This window comes from Mustela nivalis, assembly GCF_964662115.1.
Source record: "Mustela nivalis genome assembly, chromosome: 8".
NCBI classification, from domain to species: Eukaryota; Metazoa; Chordata; class Mammalia; order Carnivora; family Mustelidae; genus Mustela; species Mustela nivalis.
In genome coordinates, this window is record NC_139027.1 from 74,529,442 (window position 1) to 74,550,499 (window position 21,058).

General features: G+C 52.8%; 1 protein-coding gene across 6 annotated transcripts; it reads right to left on the reverse strand.

Annotated features, from left to right (window-relative positions):
* Positions 1 to 12: 12 nt before the first annotated feature.
* On the reverse strand, positions 13 to 19,394 carry ZAP70 (zeta chain of T cell receptor associated protein kinase 70). Of its 6 annotated transcripts, none has more exons than XM_082746869.1 (14): positions 18,996 to 19,394; positions 18,799 to 18,872; positions 9,351 to 9,786; positions 8,534 to 8,694; positions 6,304 to 6,442; positions 6,135 to 6,216; positions 6,006 to 6,052; positions 5,752 to 5,800; positions 4,535 to 4,727; positions 3,785 to 3,991; positions 2,185 to 2,377; positions 1,954 to 2,094; positions 1,745 to 1,857; positions 13 to 490 (listed from the first exon to the last, which is right to left on the reverse strand). In XM_082746869.1, exons 3-14 carry the CDS (start codon positions 9,750 to 9,752, stop codon positions 367 to 369), a joined length of 1,851 nt encoding a protein of 616 aa, XP_082602995.1. In that variant the 5' UTR covers positions 9,753 to 9,786; positions 18,799 to 18,872; positions 18,996 to 19,394; the 3' UTR covers positions 13 to 366. The 6 variants fall into 6 exon arrangements, with proteins under 6 accessions (XP_082602995.1, XP_082602994.1, XP_082602996.1 ...); XM_082746868.1 differs by having other exon boundaries at positions 19,093 to 19,290; XM_082746870.1 differs by lacking the exons at positions 18,799 to 18,872; positions 18,996 to 19,394 and adding an exon at positions 15,558 to 15,751.
* Positions 19,395 to 21,058: the final 1,664 nt, after the last annotated feature.

A 21,058-nucleotide genomic window follows, 5' to 3' on the forward strand; every position in this document is an offset into this window, starting at 1 on the left:
AGGGACTCCAACAAGAGAGAAGCTGAGTTTATTACAATGATTGAGGGCTTGCCACGTGAGTTTCCAGAGTCTTCCCCTTCAGGGCCCAGATGAAGATGAAGGTAAGCAGTGCACCCTCAGCTCAGGGCTGCCCAGTAGACAGCTGCCCAGGAGCAAGTTACACAATCCCACCCTGCCAGGGCTCCCCTCCTCCCTCCAGCCAGAGAGAACAGGCGACCAGGTGGGGACCACTGGATCCGTATGAACCTGAGGCCTCCGCTGCCTGCCTTACCACAGCCCAGCTGGTTTGGAGAAACGAGCTGAGCTGACCTCGGATGGAGCTGAAGCTGGGGCATCGCATCTTGCAGGCCCCGGGCAGGCTGCAGCTCAGGCAGAAGCAGCCTCCGGCCCCTTTCCACACCCTGGGGGGCCTTCAGCTTTGCTTGCCACGCTGTAATAGTAGGTGCGCATGCGCTGCTCCACGGCCTGGAAGTCCGGGCGGTCCTCCCACCTGTGGGGGGTTGGGTAGATCCAGGCCACTGACCACATCCCCACAACCCAACTTCAGCTGGAGGGGAGACATACAGGGGGCTCAGAAAATCAGTGGGGTTGTCAGGGTGTTGGAGTTTGGGGTAATGGAGAGGTGTCTTGTACGAGGGGACTAGAATTCGGGTGTTGCCCTCCCACGTAATGAAAAGCTGCCGACATACAGGATGTTGGGGGACCATCTGTTGAGTGTTAACTGGTGAAGACTTGCATTCATTGAGTGTCGGGGTAACAACCGTCAACCAAGGGGTGCTGGGATATTGAATGCTAAAGTACTGCTCATGTGCCAAGGGCCAGTGTAATTGGTGCCAGGTGTGGGCTTATATGGGTGCAAGGACGCTGCCCCTAATCTAGAACACTGGAGCACTGACAGTGGGTTCAGCTAGTGGGGAGTCGGGCTACTTAAAGACGCTAGCCTCTTAAACAGTATTGGGGCGCTGGTGTACTGAGTACTTCCCAATGGGGGCCAGGTTAACACATGTTGGATGGACTGATCATTTATTACTTATCATAAAAAAGGTATCTATTTAATTGGGTGACTTTGGGTGTCAATGTCATAGGTGTTGGCCAGTGGAATAATGGATGTTGGGGTAGGAAAGGTATCAAATGTTAGAATATCCATGTATTGCATGGCTCAATGTAGGACAACAGTTTTTTTGGGTGCATGTTGCCTATTTTCTGATGGGAAGTTGAAATGCTGATGATTTTACGAGTTAAGGTGCTCAAGTGTTGAGTCTGAACACCAGGCAGGGGTGGAAGTTTTGAATGTATTTAGTGTTTGAGTGCTGTAGTGTTGGCCTGCAAGGGTAAAGAGGTGTTGAATGGTGGATCATGGGGGCCTGAGGAATTAGACTGGAGTATTATTATCCCATGCCCTGACCACTGGTATCATATTTGGGGTAACAGAGTACTGACTTGCTTGAGTATTGTAGGATCAATGTGTTGCGTGTTGGCTGGTGGGGAACTGAGATTTCAGATGCTGGAGCACTAGGTGTCTATAGGAGGCAGGGTGTTGTGGTGTGGTCCATCCCAGCACTCTAGAATTAGTGTGTTGAGACACTGAGTATAGGTGCAGAAAATAAAGGTAGCAAGTGTTGGAAAGGCTGTGAACTGGGCGAATCTTGGTGGGATGAGTTTGGGATTATTGGGCATCATGACCTCCGACTCCAGGCCCAGGTGTCAGTCCAGCCAGATACCCTTCCCCCACACTGGCACTCACTTGTAGATCCAGCAGTCACTCATGAGCGCGTACATTTCAGGTGGACATTCTGCCGGGCACTCCATCCGCTTGCCCTGCTCGATGAAGTTTATGACCTCGGGGCCTTTCATCTTCTGCTTGAGCCAGAGTCAAGTGTAATGTAAGTAATGGGGGCCACCTTGCCCTCACCCCCCCTTCCCACCCACCCACCTGCCTCTGCCCACGCCTGCCTTGTAGGGCTTCTGGCCATAGGAGAAGGCTTCCCACATGGTGACCCCATAGCTCCAGACATCACTGCGGCTGGAGAACTTGCGGAAGTTGAAGCACTCGGGTGCATACCATTTGAGCGGCCACTTCCCTGCCGAGCGGGCCTGAGAACAGGGAGATGCTGCCAGGGCAGGGCTTGGGGAACCTCCACCCACCAACCTCATCCACTGGGTGCCAAAGGGCTGGGAGCTCACGGTGTAGTAGCTGTCATCAGCACCCAACGCCTTGGAGAGACCGAAGTCGCTGATCTTGGCGTAGTGCCGGTTGACCAGCAGGACATTGCGGGCCGCCAGGTCACGGTGCACGAAGTTTTTCTCCTCCAGGTATTTCATCCCCATGGACACCTGGTGCAGCAGCTCGGCCACATTGCTGATGGGGATGTCCTCCCTGAGGTACAGGGGAGCCAGGGTCAGCTGGGAGGGGACAACCCAGGTTCCCAAGGGGGTAAAGCCCACTTCTCTGCTGAGCATGCGTTCAGTAGGTGCTTGGTGGACATCTGCTGTGTGCCGGGCACAGGGCTGGGGGTACCATGGGGAGGTGAACAAAAAAGGCAAAACTCACTGTCCTCCTCTAGTCTCAAGGCTTTACATTTCCCCCACATACTAGGATCCCCAAACTTACACATTGACCTGCATCCTCTACATGCCCTCAGGGGTCTTGTGGGCATCTCAGAAATCATACAGACAAAGCTAAGCTCCTGACTTACACACAAAGCCAGCTGTCCCCACTGCCCCCTTCTTCTCCAGCAGCTACTTCCTTTCATTTACTTGGGCCAGAAGCACTAGCCTTGCCATCAGCTCCTCCGTCACACCCAGCTTCCAACCTGTCAGCACTCCCTGGCAGCTCTGCCTTCAGAATCCCTCCAGAATCCTACTTCTTTCCACCTCTGCTTCTGCCACCATGCCCCAGCCATCATTGTCATTAGCCTGGACCAGAAGTTAGCCTGGACCAGAACAGTCACCTCTGCCCTCACCCCCCATGGTTAGTCCCCCCATGGAAGTCAGGTCCAGCCACTCCATGCTCAGAGCCTCCCAGAGCTCCCACCTCACCTCAAGTAAAAAGTCCAAGGTCTTCCCATAGCCCACAAGGCCCTGCAAGGCCCCCGTCACCTCCCTACCCACATCAGCTCCTCCTGTCCTCTTCAGGCACTCTGCTGCAGGCACAGGGCCTTCCTCACCGTTCCTCCATGACCCCTGGCCCAAGCACACCTCAGGGCCTTTGCACTGGCTGTGCCCTCTACTGGGACCACTCTTCCCCACAGCTGCCCTTGGCTGCCTCCTTCAGTTTACACAAACCTCACCTTCTCACCTTTCATCTCCCACCCTGACACTCCCAACCATCTTTTTCATAGTACTTATTTTCTAACGTACTCCCCTGTTGTATTATAATTTTTTTTGAAAACCTCTCTTCCCCAACCGGAATACAGGACAGAGATCTTTGTCTCTTCTGTTCACCAGTAAATCCCAAGGGCTGGGGACAGTCCCGATTACAGAGAAGTTGCCCAGTAGGCACCTGTGGAATAACTGAGCATGTGAGCCAGGTCACACCACAAATACATATGCACCAGCAGGAACAGGTGGTGATGGGCCCATGCCGCAGTGAGTGTAAAAGATCGTGTCTATGCCGGTGAGAGCTGGAGGCATGAGAACACGTTGGTGTTAACAGCTCTGCCTTGTGGGTGTGAGTGTGGGGGGGCAGGGAGCAGGAGTCACGTGAGACAAGTGTGTGCTCATGGTTGGACAAGGCTGCGAGAGTCCCACCAGCTCCAGAGGCCCAGCCCACCCCGGGTCTCACTTCTTCCCAAGCAGGAACTTGTGCAGGGGCCCGCCACCCGCCATCTCCATGACCAGCATGAGGGCCTCAGCCTGGCAGACGCCGATGAGCCGCACGATGTAGGGGTTGTCCAGCTGGTGCATGATCTGTGCCTCGCGCATCATCTCATCCTTGTCTGTCTTCTCCGTGCTGTGCTTCAGCACCTTGATGGCCACATCAATCTGCTTCCTGCCATGACGGGCACCGGAGTCAGCCCGGGCCCTGCTCAGCCCCTTCTGCCCACCCGACCGGCCTCTCTCCTCTCCAGACACATGTGGTGGGCACTATGGTTTGCCACCTGGCTCTCACTTCAGGGCCCAGGCACGCACTTCCTCAGCTGCCAGGACGTCGGCTAGTGATGGCTCACTGCCGAGTTCCTCATGGAGAACGACCCCTCACTGAACAAAACACCTCAACATTACACCCTCCCCAGGGGCTGCCTGTATCCGGGGGGCAGTCGCTGGAAGGCATGGTAGGCGTCTATTGCAACTGCAGCTTGGTGCCCCACCCTCCGCCCCGTCCCCAGCCTGTGTCTCCCACACTCTCAGGTGCTGTCCCCGAGCCCTCCCAGGTACTCCCCTAACGGTCTCTTGGCCCAGGGCCCAATTCCCAGGCAAACTAATGTTGCCTCCTGGCTCCATCCTCTAAGTTGGTGGGGGGGCCTACTCCCGTCCTCTGCCCTACCCGCCCCCACTGACAGTGCTTCCCTAAACCACAGCAGGGTGGCCATACTTGCGCATGCGGTAGACACCCTGGCGTACTGAGCCAAAGTTGCCACAGCCAAGTTCTATGTCAGCCATGAGGAGGTTGTCCCGCTTCAGGAAGAGCTTCTTGTCCTTGAGCTCCTCAGGGTCACTGTATGGGCTCTCATACACACTCGTGTCCATGGGCATTGACTGTGCTTTCTCTGAGGACACTAGGCGTGCTGGACACATACACACATACACAAGCATGCACTCCCAAATCAGGATGAGGTCTTGGGAATGGGGGGGTGGGGTAAGGCAATCTTGGCACCCACAAGTCACAGGCCCCCTCCAGAACACACCCAGGCACACAGGTACATGCAAGTGTTCATATGTATGTGTGCACTCGCTTGTGCTCCTGGTCCCGTTTATGGGTGAGCTGGGAAGCCACGTCCAAGTGGACTCTAAAGGCAGAGTCTGCGCATCTATGTCTACGTCATAGTCTATGTGTCTATGTGCACGTGTAACCACATGTGCCCCTGTGTGCACACACAGATGCTCCCATGGGTACTTCCACCCATGTGTCCGTGTATGATGGGGCCCAAGGGCCTGTTTGCACGAGTGACTGTTAGCAAGTCAGCTAGAGTACACACATCTGTGTGTGTGTATGTGTTCCCCGGCATGTCCCTGCCAGCCCGGGTTTGGGGATGCACCAACAGCCATGTTTACCAGGGCTCCAGGATGAGCCTCTGCGTGCACAGGTAACCATGTATATTCCCTGCACACACACATGGACAGGCTTACTTCTACACATCAAATTAGCATCTGCAGCAAGGCATTTCAGGAACACAGGCTCGAAAGCCCACCTGCTCAGGCTCAGTCCTGGCTCCGCTACTCCCTAACTGCAAGACCTCCTTCAGTTCCCTGCCCTCCTTTCTCATATGTAAAATGAGAATAATTGCCATGACCACATCATCTGGCCCATCAGCGACATTCCAGAAGCACAGACACAGGTGAGTGTGAAGCATGACTGGCACATAGTAGGTGCTGGACAAATGTGTATCTGTGACCCAGATGCCCTCCCCTACATGTCCATGTGTACCCCACACACACTCGTGCAGGCGGGCATGATGGATGCGCAGCCATGTGGACGTCTACCTACAAGTCAGGTCTGGCCCATATCCCTCCCCTGCCACATCCCAGAGCCCAGATCTTGACCATGGCCTAGCATGAACCCCATGCACCCCTCCACCTCCGTCAGCTCACCTGGTTCCGGGGTGTACCCATCTGAGCTGGTGTCAATCCGTCTGTGAGCCTAAAGGTCATGAGGTCAGCAAGGGTCCACAGGATCCTGAGCTGGGGGCACCTAGCCCCTGAGACCCATATGCTCTGCAGACTCCCAGGAGCAGTGCTGGGGGTATCCCACTCTCCATCCCAGTCTCACCTTGGAAACAGGACCCATCGCCCACCCACCCAGCTCCATCCCTCAGGACCCAACCCTGAGATGCCAGCCAACTCACGTGGGTGAGCGTGGATGGGTGGGCCGGGAGTGTGGGAGCAGCAGCCTCTGGGGGAGCAGAAGGGACAGTGAGGGGTGGGGCACGGGATCTCCCACTCACCCCCTGCCCCCTACCACCCACCCCCCTCACCTGCGCTGGCACTGGTATTGGGGCAGGCATCCTTCAGACAGTAGATGAGCCCATCTGCCTTCAGCTTCAGGTACTCCACCAGCTGTGGGAAGTGGGGTCAGGGCCAGGGCTCCTCTCTTCACCGGCACCCTACACAACCCCCCAAACACAAGGCAGATGGGCAGCTTACCTGCCAGAGCGTGTCAAACTTGGTCCCCTCAGGAATACAGTATTTGCCCGCTTTGTCCTGGCTGATAAGGTAGTGGTACACAGTTTTCCCATAGATCAGGGACAGTGCATAAGTGCCCTGCTCCTTCCGGGGCCTCAACCTGGCATGGGGAAGGAGGAGATATCACCCCTATAATCACCTGGGCCTCTCCTGTGACCCTGCTGGGTCCCAGTTTACACACACACACACACACACACACACACACACACAACCACAGGTTCTGCTCCTGATAGTCTCATGGAGAAGTGGCAGGGACTAAGGGCTCCGAGGTCAGGCTGGTGGAGTGGGGTGGGGGAGGGGAATGAGAGGAGATGCAGTGTCTACAGGGAGACACAGTTGTCCAAGAGCCAACATGTGACCATCCACAGGGGAATACTGGCCCTCCCACAGTGGACACTCAGCCCCAAATAGCCTGATACTCAGCCCCACAGCTGAACCCTTGGCCACCTAGGGGAGAACACTGAGCCACCCTCAAGCATACACCTGGTCCTCCATGGCTAAATATGTGGCCTTCCCCAGGGGACACTCAGCCACCCACAGGGGCTACTTGGTCATCCACGAAGGGATATTTGGCCATCTATGGTGAACACACAGCCATTTAAAATATTCTCTTGGGAAGGGCACCTGGGTGCCTCAGTGGGTTAAGCCTCTGCCTTCAGCTCAGGTCATGATCCCAGGGTCCTGGGATGAAGTCCCACATCCTTGCTCCTTGCTTTGGGGGGAGCCGGCTTCTCCCTCTGCCTGCTGCTCCCCCTGCTTGTGCTCTCTCACTCACACACAAATAAATAAATAAAATCTTTAAAAAGAGAGAAAGAGGTTCAGCTTCTGTAAGATTCCCAAAGGGGTCTGTGATCCAGAAGAGGTTAGGAAATACTTAAAAATATCTTCTTATAGACCCTTTGCAGGGGTCAGGTTTCTTTTCAAACTCAACCAGTACCACAAATTCTGCAATAATTCAGAAAGCTTTGGTAGCAAAAAGCATGAGGAACAATTCCAACCGCTTTTCAGCAGCTCTAAACTGTGGTCAAGAACAAGCCTGGCCCTGGTCTTAATTCCAGGCCTCGGTGGCATGCACCTTTCTATCACACCCTACACCCTCATCTCAGAACTGGACCTGTTCCGGCTTGTGACAAGCATCAGGATCCCACAGCGGTATTTCCCTCCCCACTGTCCCATGCAAGTTTCTATGCCTATAGCTTTGACCTTTAGACCCCTATCTCCATACTGAGAAAGCAGTTCTTGACTACAGGAACTGAAAGAAGATTCTACAACAGCCTCTGTCCAAAGCATGCTTTGCCTAGTTTTCCAGTGGTCTCGCTCAAAGTAGTTGATCTGGTCTCTTCACATTGCTCAGTGTGAGTCACTGTCCCTGATAATATTAGTGCTCCAACTGCTTCGGAACCTGTGTCAGCTGAGGTTGGAAGGTTCTTTCATCTTCTGGACCTGCCATGCTATACCCAATGCTAGCTCCCTCAGCCTCAGCCTCAGCCTCCTATGGCTCATGCTGGTCCTCCCTTCCTCTGTGACTTCAAGCTTGACATCCAAGACACCCACAGGTGGTCAAAGCTGTTGGCCCTGGCTCTCCTGACATTCCTCTTACCTCAGTTGACCAGTTAACTGTCATATACTCTACAGAAAGTTTGCAAAATTTTCCTTGGGGCATGGAATCTTCCATGGAAGCTTAAGACATGAAAGAGCTCAAAGTTGAGGTAGGAAGAGGACAGCAACTGGTAAGTAGCAGAGTCTGGATTCCCACCCATACTCTATTTTCATTGTGATTTATCATTTTTGTCTTCCTGCTCCACAAGGACAGGGATTTGTGTCTGTTTCATTCCCTGCCATGTCCTCAGTGCCTGAAACAACAGTACGTGGCACATAGAAGATGTTCAGCAAATATTGGTTGAATGGAGGAGAGGAAATTGAAGCAGGCAGAAGTTCAGCTTCTCACCCAGCATCCCCAGCTGGGAAGTAGCAGGGCCTGGATTTCCACCCAGGCAGCCCAGCTCTGGAGTCCCCGATCTGCAGATCCCTTTCCATATAATGTCCATGCGCACACTGAGAAACACACTACCGCCTTGCTCATGTTAGCACAGGCCCATCTGTACGCTGAGGTCTGCCCCAGCCTCCAGGATTTCCGCCAACAAGCCCCAGCCTCACCACCCCAAACCCCCAAGCCTCAAGCCCCACATACAGAAACTTGCCGTCCGTCTGCGAGCCGGAATAGAGTTTGCGCTCTGCCTCCTCGCGGGTCAGGCTGCTGTGGTACCAGGGCATCCGCTCGTGAGCTGTTGTGGCAATGAGCTTCTCCACCTGGGGAGCCTGGCTGATGATGGCCTGTTCCAGGGCCTCGCCCTAAGGAAGGGAGGATGGAGGAGACTTGTAACTGTGACCATGTGTCACCAAGGGGCCAAGTGCATGGCCACAGGAAGGTTCTTTCATCTTTTGGACCTTCCTAATTGCCTCTGTTCCCGTGAGACCCTTCACCCTAGGCGGACCTAAGGTGAGTCCTTTGAGCTGTTGAGGACAGCTTCCCCCCTCCAATCCCCAACTCCAGGGTACCTCTCCAATCCCGCACCCATCCAGGACACGTCCCAGGCCCCTTCTTACAGGCAGCCCCAAACTCATCTCCAGCTTGACGATCTGGTTCACTGGTTGCCGTGTACTGCAGGCTGTCAAAGACCACCACCCACCACCCCCGCTGGCAGCGCCCCCAGCATCCTCTCAGGCCCAGCCCCCCAGGCCCGGCCCAGCGTCATCTCTGAAGCCTCGTCCGAGATCCCGTCCCCACCCACCCCTCCAGCTTCCAAATCTGGCGAAGCACAGCAAAGCACAGGCTAGCAAAGAGGACAGCTCTCCACGGTGCCCGCCCCTCGCCCCCGCCCGCCAACACGGCTCTCCAGGCTCTTGAGGCCAGCTGGGCCCCGGCCAGCTATCCCCAGGCCCACCTCCTGGCCCCGCCTCCAGGGCCCGCCCACTCCGGCCCCGCCCCCGAGGTCCCCCGCTCTCACCTCCAGCTTCCACGTCTGGCGCACGTAGTCGCGCACCATGGCGTCGCGCAGGCAGTCGAAAACGCCGGGCTGCGGCTCGAGGCCCGACGGCCGGTTGCACGGCTTGCGCAGGTTGCAGGGCAGCCCGTCGGGATCGCGCGAGTAGAACTCGCACAGCTCCGCGGGGCCACAGTGCGCCTTACCGCCGGCGATGGCGTAAGTGCCGTTGAGCTGGCGCTCAATGGGGAAGTGGTGGAAGCGCACGTCGTGCACGAGCGACAGCACATAGCCTCCCAGCGAGCGCAGGCACTGGCGCAGCAGGAAGAGCCCGTCGGCCATGCCCGCCAGCTTCAGGTGCTCCTCGGCCTCGGCGCGCGAGATGCTGCCGTAGAAGAAGGGCAGGTGTGCCGCGGGGTCCGGCATCGCCGCCGCCGCTGTGCCTCGCCAGGCCCTGCGCCTACAGAGGGAGGTAGAGGGCACGTCAGGGTCTCAGCTTGCCTTCTTCAACAGCGCGCGTTGGGCCCAGAGATAGTGGGAGAGAGGCCGCATTGAGGGGCGTCCGCGCCAGTCGTGCAGAGCCTGCTTTATGCCAGAATCAACTGGGAGAGGAGTCCCAGCCTGCTGGGCTGAGCCCGGAGAGTCCCCAACCCTCTCCTGACTTTCAGACTTTGTGCGGAGCGCCCAGACAGCCCCAGCGGGCCCCCCACACCAGCACCTGGAAGCGTTCATTCATTTCCCAAACACATGTTGAATTACTGTGTTTCAGGCCGGTGTTGGAGATAAGAGTGAATAAGATAGGATCCTGCCCTCCTGAAGACAACAGTCTGGGGGACGTGGGGGATACGGTAAACAAGAGGCAGAAATAATTACAGACTGAGGTCCATGTCGTAAAGGAAATAAATGAGTGATACTACGAGAAAAGGCCACTGTCGCTGGGATGGTCAACTTCTCTGAGAAGGGAGCATCTGAACTGAGATCTGAAGGATGAAGAAGAGCCAGCTTTTCAAAAGTCATGGAAGAACACATCACGCAGAGGGACAGCAAGTACAAAGGTTCTGAAGCTAGAACCAGCTTTGTTCTTCAAAAGAACCTTACTCCATTGACCTTACCTAGAAGTCCCCTGGCCTTAGAAATTCCCCTTTGCCCTGTCCCCTTCTGCCTTCATGGACAGATTTCTAGAAAGCATAAACTAATCTGAATATCCATCAATAAGAGACTGGTTAAATACATTAGGGTTTAATTCCAGTGTGAACAATACAATCGCTAAATAAAATAAAACGCATGACTAAAAAGTACGATCCAATGTGGGGAGAAGGAATTAAAGTTATTTAGATAAATATCTAGTAAGGCAGATAACCTAAAAAAATTTTTTTTAGCTTTCTGGGGTTATAGTATAATGACTGATATCTTGATAAGCACTAGGTTTACAGGTGTCTGAATTTCTCAGAATGTACTAAAATTTGTTCATTGCAGTGTATTTGGACCCTTAAGTTAAAAAAAGAAGAAGAACCATAAAATATTGAATGCTGTTAACAATCTGTATGCAGAAATATTTAGTCTGGTGGATACTGATGATTGTAATTTACTTCAAAAAGCACCCAAAAAATAACATCAACTGATGGATGGACAGATAGGTAGACAGAAACAGTCAAGTCTTATAATTCAGAGTAATTCTATAAAGTTATTGCAAACACCGAATTAACAAAACTAAATGATTGCTGCTAGAGGAAATCCAACGTTAGGTGTCTAAAGTCCCTGCTCACAACATTTTCATCAACTGATCAGTACATAGCCCTGTTTCTGCTTAAAGACACTTTTTGATATGTATTGTTGATTCATGAACACGGAATGCTCAGCCAACAGCAGTACAACTATAAGATTATCTAACACATACTTTTCCTGGAAGGCACATCACAGCCTTCTTGCACTTAGGAACACAAGACTGCACATCAGCACTAGACTGCCATCAGTGAAATTGCCAACAAAATGCACAAAAATGTGGCACCAAACAGAGGACACTTGTTTCCAGCACGGGAATTAAAACAAAAAGCAGAGGAGTATCCTCTTGTTTGACCTCCATGGGAATGTGCACATCAGTTAACTCAAATTTCTTGCTTCTCTGCGTGTGTTCCTGAATGACTATGAAATGCCTCAAGTGTCTGGGGGTTACAAGTAAAGATTTGTGTGTAGGCTAAATATAGAATCTGTAATCAACTGTATATGATAAAATAAATATAACAATATTGTTGGCTCTATGGGGTGGCTAATGGATATACAACTACTTCTTCCCATTTTGCTGTATATTTGTAAGTTTTTATATAATACTGAAAAAACTTATCTCCCCATAACAACTTCTAGACATTTCTCTAAGGTGGGCCCAGCAAGACCACTCAGGCACAGACTGTGTTGAGGGGAAGATCCTTGAGTGCCTTTCTTAATTAAGCAAATATAAGCAGGGGGTGCAAAGAAGGCTTTTGTGGCTTGAAAAAGGCTGCCGTTCCTTCCGGGTGTCCAGGGACAGGCAATGACAGGCACAGGGACTGAGAGAAAGATACTGGAATGGGAATCAGGTGATGTTTGGGTTGGGGTAGCCAGAGGAGTAAAAGAATCTGTACTCTAACCTGATGGCTCCTGACACTGGGGTTGGGAAGGCCAAGCTGAAGGGAGTTCCTGGATGTCCCAACAGTTACAGGCAAGAGATTAATCAGGGACCACATTTGTGTCCCCACCTGGAGATGCAGATCACCAATTCCATCAGAGCACTGAAGAGTCAAAAAGTTTCCTAGGCAGTTACCTTAGAGAAATGGAAACTTGCATTCACAGAAAAACCTACACAGGAAATGTTTATAGCCACTCTGTTCACAACTGTCAGATTTTGGAAACAAATGTTATCTCCACAGATGAATAGATAAACTGTGGTACATCCCAACCATGACCATGGGATACCACTCAGCAATAAAATGGGAGGAAATGCTAAGACCCACAACACATGGATGAATCTTAAAGGCATCATGCTGAGTGAAAGATGCCAAACTCAAAAGGCCACAAACTGTATAATTCCATTAAAAACTGTATCAGTGGAGAACAATGCATCAGTGGTTGCCAAAGAATGGGAGCCAGGGGAAAGGGTTGACTAGAAGGGGCATGAAGGGATTTGGGAGAATAATCACTATTTTGATGGAAATGGTAGTGCTCAACTATAGGCATGTGTCAAATCTCACAGAAGTTTTCACTAAAATGAGTGAATTTTATTGTATGTAAATTATACCATAATTTTTTTTAACTAAAGAAACTGGATCGGGGCACCTGGGTGGCTCAGTGGGTTGGGGCCTCTGCCTTCAGCTCGGGTCATGATCCCAGGGTCCTGGGATCAAGCCCCGCATCGGGCTCCCTGCTCAGCGGGGAGCCTGCTTCCTCCTCTCTCTCTGCCTGCCTCTCTGCCTACTTGTGATCTCTGCTGTCAAGTGAATAAATAAAATATTTTTGTAAAAAAAGAAACTGGAAAGTATAGACAAACCAGACACTAAAAATAACTTATATAGGAAAGAAAGTGCTGTTTATGCTCCTGCTCTACTTTCTTGACTTCCACCCCCTCACCAGCCTTACAGTCTGCTCTCCACCCCCACCAGGATGCTCTCCAGGCTAGAGAGGAAGCACTGGTATCTCCACCTGGTGGGCACAAAGCAAGAACCTAATGCCCTTCTCAATGCTGGGTTCCTTGAGTGATGGACATTAGGGACCCTCCCTCCTGCTTGAGTCTCTTGGCTCTCCCCAGTCCTTCACAGGCTCCTTGATGTGTCTCCTCCCTCTCTGACAGTTCCTGGTCTGTCTCTTTCCCCAGCCCTGGTCCCCTTACTTGGGACATTCTGTCTGTGGCTATAAACAAGCCACCATGCCAACCTGCCTGGTCCAGATCTCTCTTCTGAGGTCTGATTGTACTGGCATCACCTCCTTTGATCTCCACCTGCTGTGTCTATTAATAAAACCTGAGATCCAGATCTAACTCACATGGTGTTTGTGGTTGGCTAAACCCCACAGTTTGTTTCGCATAAGTTGAGACCCAGGGTCTGCAAGTTGCTTCTCGGCAATTTATCTCTGAGGCCTTCCTTGCTCAAGAACTTACTGTGGCTCCCTCCTGCCCACTTGATTGAATCTAACTAAACTCTTCAACCTTCCCTTTGTTCCAACTGGGCTGTGCTATTCTCCTTCTTTTAAATGCACTTCCATACTTTTATCCATGCAGTGGCCTCTACTGAGTACACCTTCCCTACTCCTCTCCATCCTCCCACATCCAGCCATCCCTGCCTCACAGACTCATATCACTCATATCACTGCTCCCTATACACAGGACAGAGGACCAGGCAGCAAGATGGGGGCTTGTCCAGGGGCTGTGGGTAGGGGTGGGGGTAGTGAAGCTGGTCTCCGGGGCAGGAAGCTGTGGCAGGAAATTGTCGGCAACACAGTTTGAGAAGATCCGCCCCACAGTGGCCACAGGTGCAACCTGGGTAGCCAGAGACGGGTTAGTGCAGAAGTGGGGGTGGGGAGAGACTGGCCCTTGGGGCCCGGTTCAGGGCCATAAGCCATGACTGACCATCTCAGACCAAAGGCCAAAGCATCCCAGAGGCAGGAGCCTTACCTGTACATTCTAAGCTTTATCACAGCCTCCCTGTCTCACTGCCAATAGCGACAATGATAATAATAACACGACACTGCACGGCCTGTGGGTCCGGGGGTTAGCCAGCCCTCTGTATGCTTTTGCCTTCCTATGCTTTTCTGAACTGTCCTCACTAGTAAGCCAGGGGGATAAAACCCAGAGTGACTAACTTTCCAGTTCCCAGAGATGCTGGGGAGGCCAGAGGAAGTAGACAGGAAGAAGTAGAAGAGAGAGAGCCGGGGAGACGAGAGGCTGGACCAGGCATGGACCCTTTGCTTTCAGAGGAGCTGGGCCTGTGTGCAGCCTCCTGATGGGGCCCTAGATGTGGTTGGGAAGATCACATGTTTCTATCCTGAATCATGACTCCACGGCTTTCCAAGGAGACAGGCCCACCATGACACTTCCCTACCCTATTCCTGCCTGGACTGACCCCATCCAGCCTCCCCATGAACTGTGAGTTCAGAGATCCTAATTTGACCTTGCCAGAGTTTGAAGCTCCACTGAGAGATAATGGGACAGCAGCCTTGTTTTCACAGCCCAGGCCATGGGAGGAAAAAGAAGAAACCTGTGGTCCTCTGCCAGAAGGATCTCCCCGAAATTCCACCATTCAGGCATCCTCCCTGGGTAAAGGTAGGGTTCAGAGAGACCTGATAGCCCAAACATACTTCAAAGGAAAAAAGGCTCAGGTGGTCAAACACATTTTCAAAAGCTGTGGAAAGCATATTAGCATAGTAAAGGCTCTGAGAAGTGCCTGGGTGGCTCAGTCAGTTAAGTGTCCAACTCTTGGTTCCAGCTCAGGTCCTCATCTCAGGGTGATGAGATGGAGCCCTGAGTGGGGGCTCTGTGCACAGCAGGGAGTCTGCTTGAGAGTCTTTCTCTCCCATTCCCTCTGCCCCTCACCCCCCACTCCCCTAAAATAAATAAGCCTTAAAAAAAAAAAAAAAAAGGCTCAGGGTGCCTGAGTGGCTCAATCACTTAAGCGTCTGCCTTCAGCTCAGGCTCCCTGCTCAGTAGGAAGTCTGCTTCTCCTCTCCCTCCATCCCTTCTGCCACCGCTCAAGCTCTCTCAAATAAATAAATAGAAATCTTACCTAGAAAATTGAATTAAAGGTTCTGAGAAGACCTGCATGGCAGGACCATTTTAACTTTGTCTTAGCCCCACTCTTATGTAGCAGAGCCTTAAGGATCTACTATTCCACAGAACATGCTCTGAGCATCAAAAGCCCCAATTAGATGTCCACTGTCAGAGCCCAGAGGGGAGACTGAGGCAGTCAGGCTGTAGAGGGAATGAGCCTATCCAACTGGATTTGGTGGGAGGGGAAGGGAGTTGCACCAGCCAAGCTTAGAGGCTTAGTCCTCAGCCACTGACTCCACCAAAGGCAATGCTGGAATGGGGGCCCAGCCCCTCTCTGCCCATCCCTCCTCTCACTGACCCCTAGACTTCTGCCTGAGACCTGAAATCCCCCCTAAAGCCACACTTCCTGCTCTCTAGTCCAGAATCATCATGGGGACTCCTCTGCCCACCAGGAGAGGCAACACAGGCAATATCAGCCAATAAAATGCCACCTTGCTTACGTTCTAAGTCACAATGACAGCAGTTGGCATTGGGCTAGGGGTGGCGATCAGCTCCTTCATGTCTTCTTCCTGACACCAAGGGATCAGATTTCAACCATAGAGTCAGGAATCCACTGTGCAGTAGTACTGTGGTCCTGGGCAGTGAGTTAAGTTCACCAGACCCCACCTAGAAAACAGTGCAAGCAAAGGTGCCTGGCACAGGGAGATGATGAGGATCCCATGAGCTAAGACTCACCAAGCACCAAGCACAGCACCTAACCTTCCATTGGGCTATCCTGTCCTTCGCTGCTCTCAGTCCTCTAGGAGACTTCCACCTCACTCAGGGGTAAAGCCCAAGTCTTTACAGCAGTCCCCACGTCCTTATGCAAGATGCTGAATCCCTTCTTTGTCCTCATTCATGCCCTACCAGCCACATGGGCCTCCTTATGTCAGTTGTTCAGGTCACTTGATCAAATCAGGCGTGGTCCAACTGCAGGGCATTTGCACAGTCTGTTCCCTCTGCCTGGACGCTCTTCCCTCAAAATCCCTCACTTCATTCAAGTCTCTGCTTAACTACCACCACCTCCTCCAAGAGTTCTTTTCTGACCTCCCTCTCTAAAATCACCTCTCCTTCTTCAGGATAGAGATGTCCCTGTCCCAACTTTATGATTCTTCATCACCAAAAATATGATTTATCCACCAACTTTTTGATATAAGACCTTTGCTCCCTGCGTGAGAGTGGAGATTCTGTCTTGTTCCCTAACCCAGACCACAAGGCACATAGTAGGTGCCCACACCCTTCTCCTGGCTATATGCTTCAGTCCCCTCTGTTGTTCCCTCCTCCTGAAAGTATGCCATGATTTCCACCTCTCATGGCTGAGTCAGGCATCTCCTCTCTCAGGGCCTGTCCTCCCCCATCACAGCCCTGATGGCCATGTGTGACCCCTGTCTTTTGGCTCCTCTGTCTGTGACCAGGCTGAGCACCCCCCCACCCCGGTAGAGCCTATGGCTGTCTTATTTTCTATGGGAGCCCCTGTTTCCTCCCAATAAGTACGTGTTGAACAGGTAACAACAACAGCCGCCTCTGTGCCAGGGACTTTAGCAGAAGCATGGCCCACTTAATCTAAACCTCACCTCAGGGAGGTGGGAACAGTTAGCCCCATTCCTCAGCTAAAGCAGCTGAAGCTCAGAGAGGTTAATGTCAAGTTCAAAATCATGCGACCTGCGAGGGGCAGTCCCGATTTGAATGCAGGTCTCTGACCCAGCAGCCTGCACTCACCACTCTGGAGAATGTCCTTTAGGAGTCGGAATTCCTTGTTCTGAGCTGGATCCCTTGGAGCTCTCACCCAGGCTGGCAGGTGTCCCTGTACTTCAAGCTTCCTTCGACTGTCAGGGCCCAGGATACTGGCCTTTGTGGGGCTGGGGATAGGTCCCTGCATCCAGCAGACTTGCTAGGTGTTCACTGATCCACTGGACAATTCTGTGACAGCAGTCCACCCACCCCAACCTCTGCCACCTTGGTTTTAAGGGCTGTGTGACCTCAACAGGAGCTTTCCCTTTCTGGGTGTCAGGCTCTGTGACTGTAACATGGAGATGAGGAGAGTTTTAGGGGGCGGGAAACGTGGGAGGGTGAGTTGGGAGGACAGCAGGGTGCTGTCCTGTGCATTGTGCATTGTGTTTAGCCTTCCTGGCCTGGATCTACTAGATGCCAACAAGACCCCCTGAGACCTGATCAAAATGGTCCAGACATTATCAAATGTCCCTGGGGGCAGGGAGGGTCGTGGAGGGGCCACAATTGGCTACAGTTGAGAACCACAGCCTTAGGGTGCTGTAGATCTACGGGTGACCCCAGAACAACACGGGTTCGAATGGCTCAGGTCCAATACAGTGAATGTCTTTTCTCTTAGAATTTTCTTTATGCTATTTTGTGTTGTCTGGATTCCTTTATTGTAAGAATACAGGATATAACACATATGACATACAAAATATGTATTAGACTCTGTTTTCAGAAGGCTTCCGGTCAACAGGAGGCTCTTGGCAGTTACATATTTGGGGCAAGTCAAAAGTTATATGCCGGTTTTCAACTTCATGGGGTTTCGGCACCCCCTAAGCCCCCTGTAGCTCAGGGGTCAACTCTGTCCATTCACCTAATCCTCACAAGAGCCCCAGGAGTGAAGGATTTATGGAGCCAGGACCTGACATACAGAGAAGTGCGGGGACCTGCCTAGGGGACCTGCCTAGGGGCCACACAGCACACGTAGTAAGTAGATGGCAGAGCCAAGACTTGAATCAAGGCTGCCTGGCTCCACAGTACATGCTTAGCCTCATCCAGACTGCCTGCCGGCTCCGTGTCCCTGCCAGGGCTGCGTGCGGGAGACAGGAGGACAGGCACAAAAAGGAAAGGAAGTGCCACACTGAAGGAGAAAAGCCTTCCGAGGTGTCATCCGAAGATTGTTCATGCCAGGAGTCCCTGGTCCTAAGCTCTCAGCAAAACCCACTGTGCCACACTCACCACCCTGAGTGAAGCAGGAGAATTGTTGAATTCTCCTGAGAATTGGTAAACTTGAATTGTTCACCACAGGACACCTGGTCTCTCCTCCAGAGACTCTCTCCTGCCTGGGACATTTTTCCCAAACTCTTACCCAAGCGTCAAGAGTCAGGCACCAGCAAGGTGCCAGTACTTGCCTCTGCATTTAACAGACGCACAACAAACTGAGGCTCAGAGACAGAAAGCAACCTGCTAAGGACACACAGCAGTTGAGCAGGACTCAGACTGTTTTCTCTTTCACCTCTCCAGGTCCCCCTTGAACCTGACCTCCCTTACAAGTGGCTCAAGCCTGTCCTGGGCCCTGTGAAAGGAATTATCTCTGTTTGTTCTAGTTCACAGCCTTGTTGAGCCACCCTCCTCTTCACAAAGCTGGTGAGGGTGGGGGCCCGAGCACATGTTTGCTCTCTCTGGAAGATTCTATGCTTCCTGGAGCTAAGGGTGTCACCCTGATGGGGCTCAGCAGGAAGGAGGGGACTGAACAGGCATCGCTGTGTCCCCCAGACATGACCACTCAGCTGACCCTCTGGCAGGGAATCTTCTTCCCTCAGGGTGGCCGCAAGTGGTGTCTGTTTCCTTTTCCAGCTGGACACCACCCATGCCAGGCTTACGGCCCTTCACGGTCCTTCCCAGTGGCCTCCTACCTCTTCCCCCACCACCAGACCCAGGCTACCCATGGAAATGGCGGCCAGGTGCTGTTCCATCCAGATGACTTACCTGGGGTTGTGCAGATGGTATCGAGGCAAATGGGCCACAGGTCTCTGGTCCCCAACGTCAGCAAACAGCTGGTTCTAGGTGAAGAATTGAGACCCAAGAAACTAACTTGGGTATCTCTGCAGCCCAAGCCCACAGCCTGAGGCCCTACGGCTGATCACTCCCTCCCGTGCCCAGGCAAAGTGTTAAGTAGGTCATACCCCACGGAGTCTTCACCCTCCGCCAGCTGTCCTGAGTCGCCCGGGGTGTGTCTGCAGTGACAGGACAGGGGCAGAAGGCCAGAGAGCGGCCACTCACCTGGGCACACCAGCTGCCACACAAAGACCCAAGCTAAGCAGGGACCAGGGCCGGAAGGCCTGGTGTGCGCTCGGCAGCTGGTTTCTCTGAAACTCAACTTATTTCCTTGTTGTGAAGACAGGAAAGGGGGCTGCGTCTGAAGTTTACGCCAAAGTCATGAAGTGCTGCGTTCAAGGAAAATCGAAAGTCACGTGTTCCAGGGAGGGCAGAGGGCATTTCCGGGGCCAAGCAGGGCCTGTTCTGTGCTGGGGAAAACTCAGGCTAGCTACAGGTGGGGCTGATGCAAAGTGACAATTCCAACAGCATCCTGACAGCCAGGGAGAAGGAAAGCAACGACGTGAATGGGGGGTGGGGGTGGAGAAATGGGAGGCTGATCCCCAAGGCTCATTGGAAACAGGAGTCCCCCCAGTCAGACTCCCTCCCACAGGACATGGACCCAAGGCCTGCCCAGCCCAGCTAAGAGTGATTTATTTATTCCACAGGCAGGTTGAAGCTGGAGAGGGGAAATTTGCTCAGGAGGGCCATACCCCAAAGGTTCAGAGCAACTACTGTGTGCCAGGCACTGGACCAGCAATGACAACCCTGTCCCTGTGCTAGCATGGGTCACAGGCTAGAAGCAGTCGAAGCTGATTCAACGGGAGAGCAGGGCTGGGATGGTGGCAGCCTGGGAACTATGTGTATTCAGGGGAGTCCCAGTGCATGTGGCGTGGGGAGGGGGGGGGGTACCAGAGAAGGATTCTGAGAGGGATCGGTCATTTCATCACGACACGGTTTCAGTGTGTCCCCAGTGCCCACCTGCTCCCAGCCTGCCCCGCCTCGGATGTTCCTCACAGGCTGCACCTAGCTGATCCCCACCTCCTGCTCTAGTCACAACCTCCTCCCATCCTCTTCCTCTCCTTCCCCTCATACTGGCCTACGCCCATGATGACCAAGGGGTCACCCGTCACACCCATTTCCTGATGAACAGCCACTGCCCATGCTTGGTCTTCTCTCCCTCCAGTGCCCCAAAGCCTCAAGGGGCTCTCTTCCACCACTTCCTTGTTCTCTCAAACACATGGGGATATCTTCAGTGGCTCACCCATGCACATGGCCTCAGGGGTGTTGTGTGGCCATCCTAGACCCACTGTTGAGACTCCAAGAACCTTTCTTCTCTGGGTCCTGTCACCCTGGGTGATGTGGGCTCATCTCCACAACCTGCCTGATGTTTCCTCCATGCTCCAACCCAGGCCTTCTTTCCTGGGGACTTCTCTCCAGTCTCTAGTGTCCCCCAGTTCCGAAAGTCCCCCTCTCTCCTCTCAAGAAATCTTTTTTTCCCCCCTGAGTTCCAGGCTGGGATACTTTTTCCCTACATAAGTTTCCCTCAAACTGTTTTTGTTAGAAACCTTCCCTTTCCCCACAGGCATCATGAAACTCAGGATGCAGGAAAAAAAAAATGTCTCCACACTGAATAATTCTTCTGGAAGGAGAGAAGAATACCCCAGCAGAGTGAAAAGAGCAGGAATCATAGCACCAGAATCACATCACCTAGAGTAATCAGAGCAGCATTTACTGAGCACTTTACTGCGTGCCAGACGACACTGTAAGCAGTTGACAATTTAATCCATATAACTTGCTGAATTCATTTTCCAAATAAGGGAAGAGAATCCCAGAGCGGTTGAATAACAGATATACCAAATGGCCCGGGGGCACTGAAGCCCAGCCATCTGACCCCACAGCCCACCCGCTGGTGGACACAGAAGAATGGAAAGACCTGGAAGGTGAGCAGGCTGTATGTGGAGGGCCTGAGGGCCACCTCCAATCTCTGGGGACATCAGGCCTGATAAGGGAACTCCTCGTCCCCTGTGAGGCACTGGTTCAGCGGCCCCTCCAACCCCCTTGTGGTCCCAGAGATTGCTCTCTGACTCTACAGAAGCCTGGCCGGTGCTCAGAGGCAGACAGTTTGAGATTGGCTTAGAGATAAGGCTGT

Excerpts from the sequence above, each read along its gene's own strand:
- ZAP70 (XM_082746869.1), bottom strand. The coding sequence starts at position 9,752 with ATGCCGGACCCCGCGGCACACCTGCCCTTCTTCTACGGCAGCATCTCG. Across the intron at positions 6,217-6,303 it reads AGTTTGACACGCTCTGGCAG|CTGGTGGAGTACCTGAAGCT; the intron begins GTAAGCTGCCCA and ends CACTTCCCACAG. Across the intron at positions 2,378-3,784 it reads AAGTTCCTGCTTGGGAAGAA|GGAGGACATCCCCATCAGCA; the intron begins GTGAGACCCGGG and ends CCTGTACCTCAG.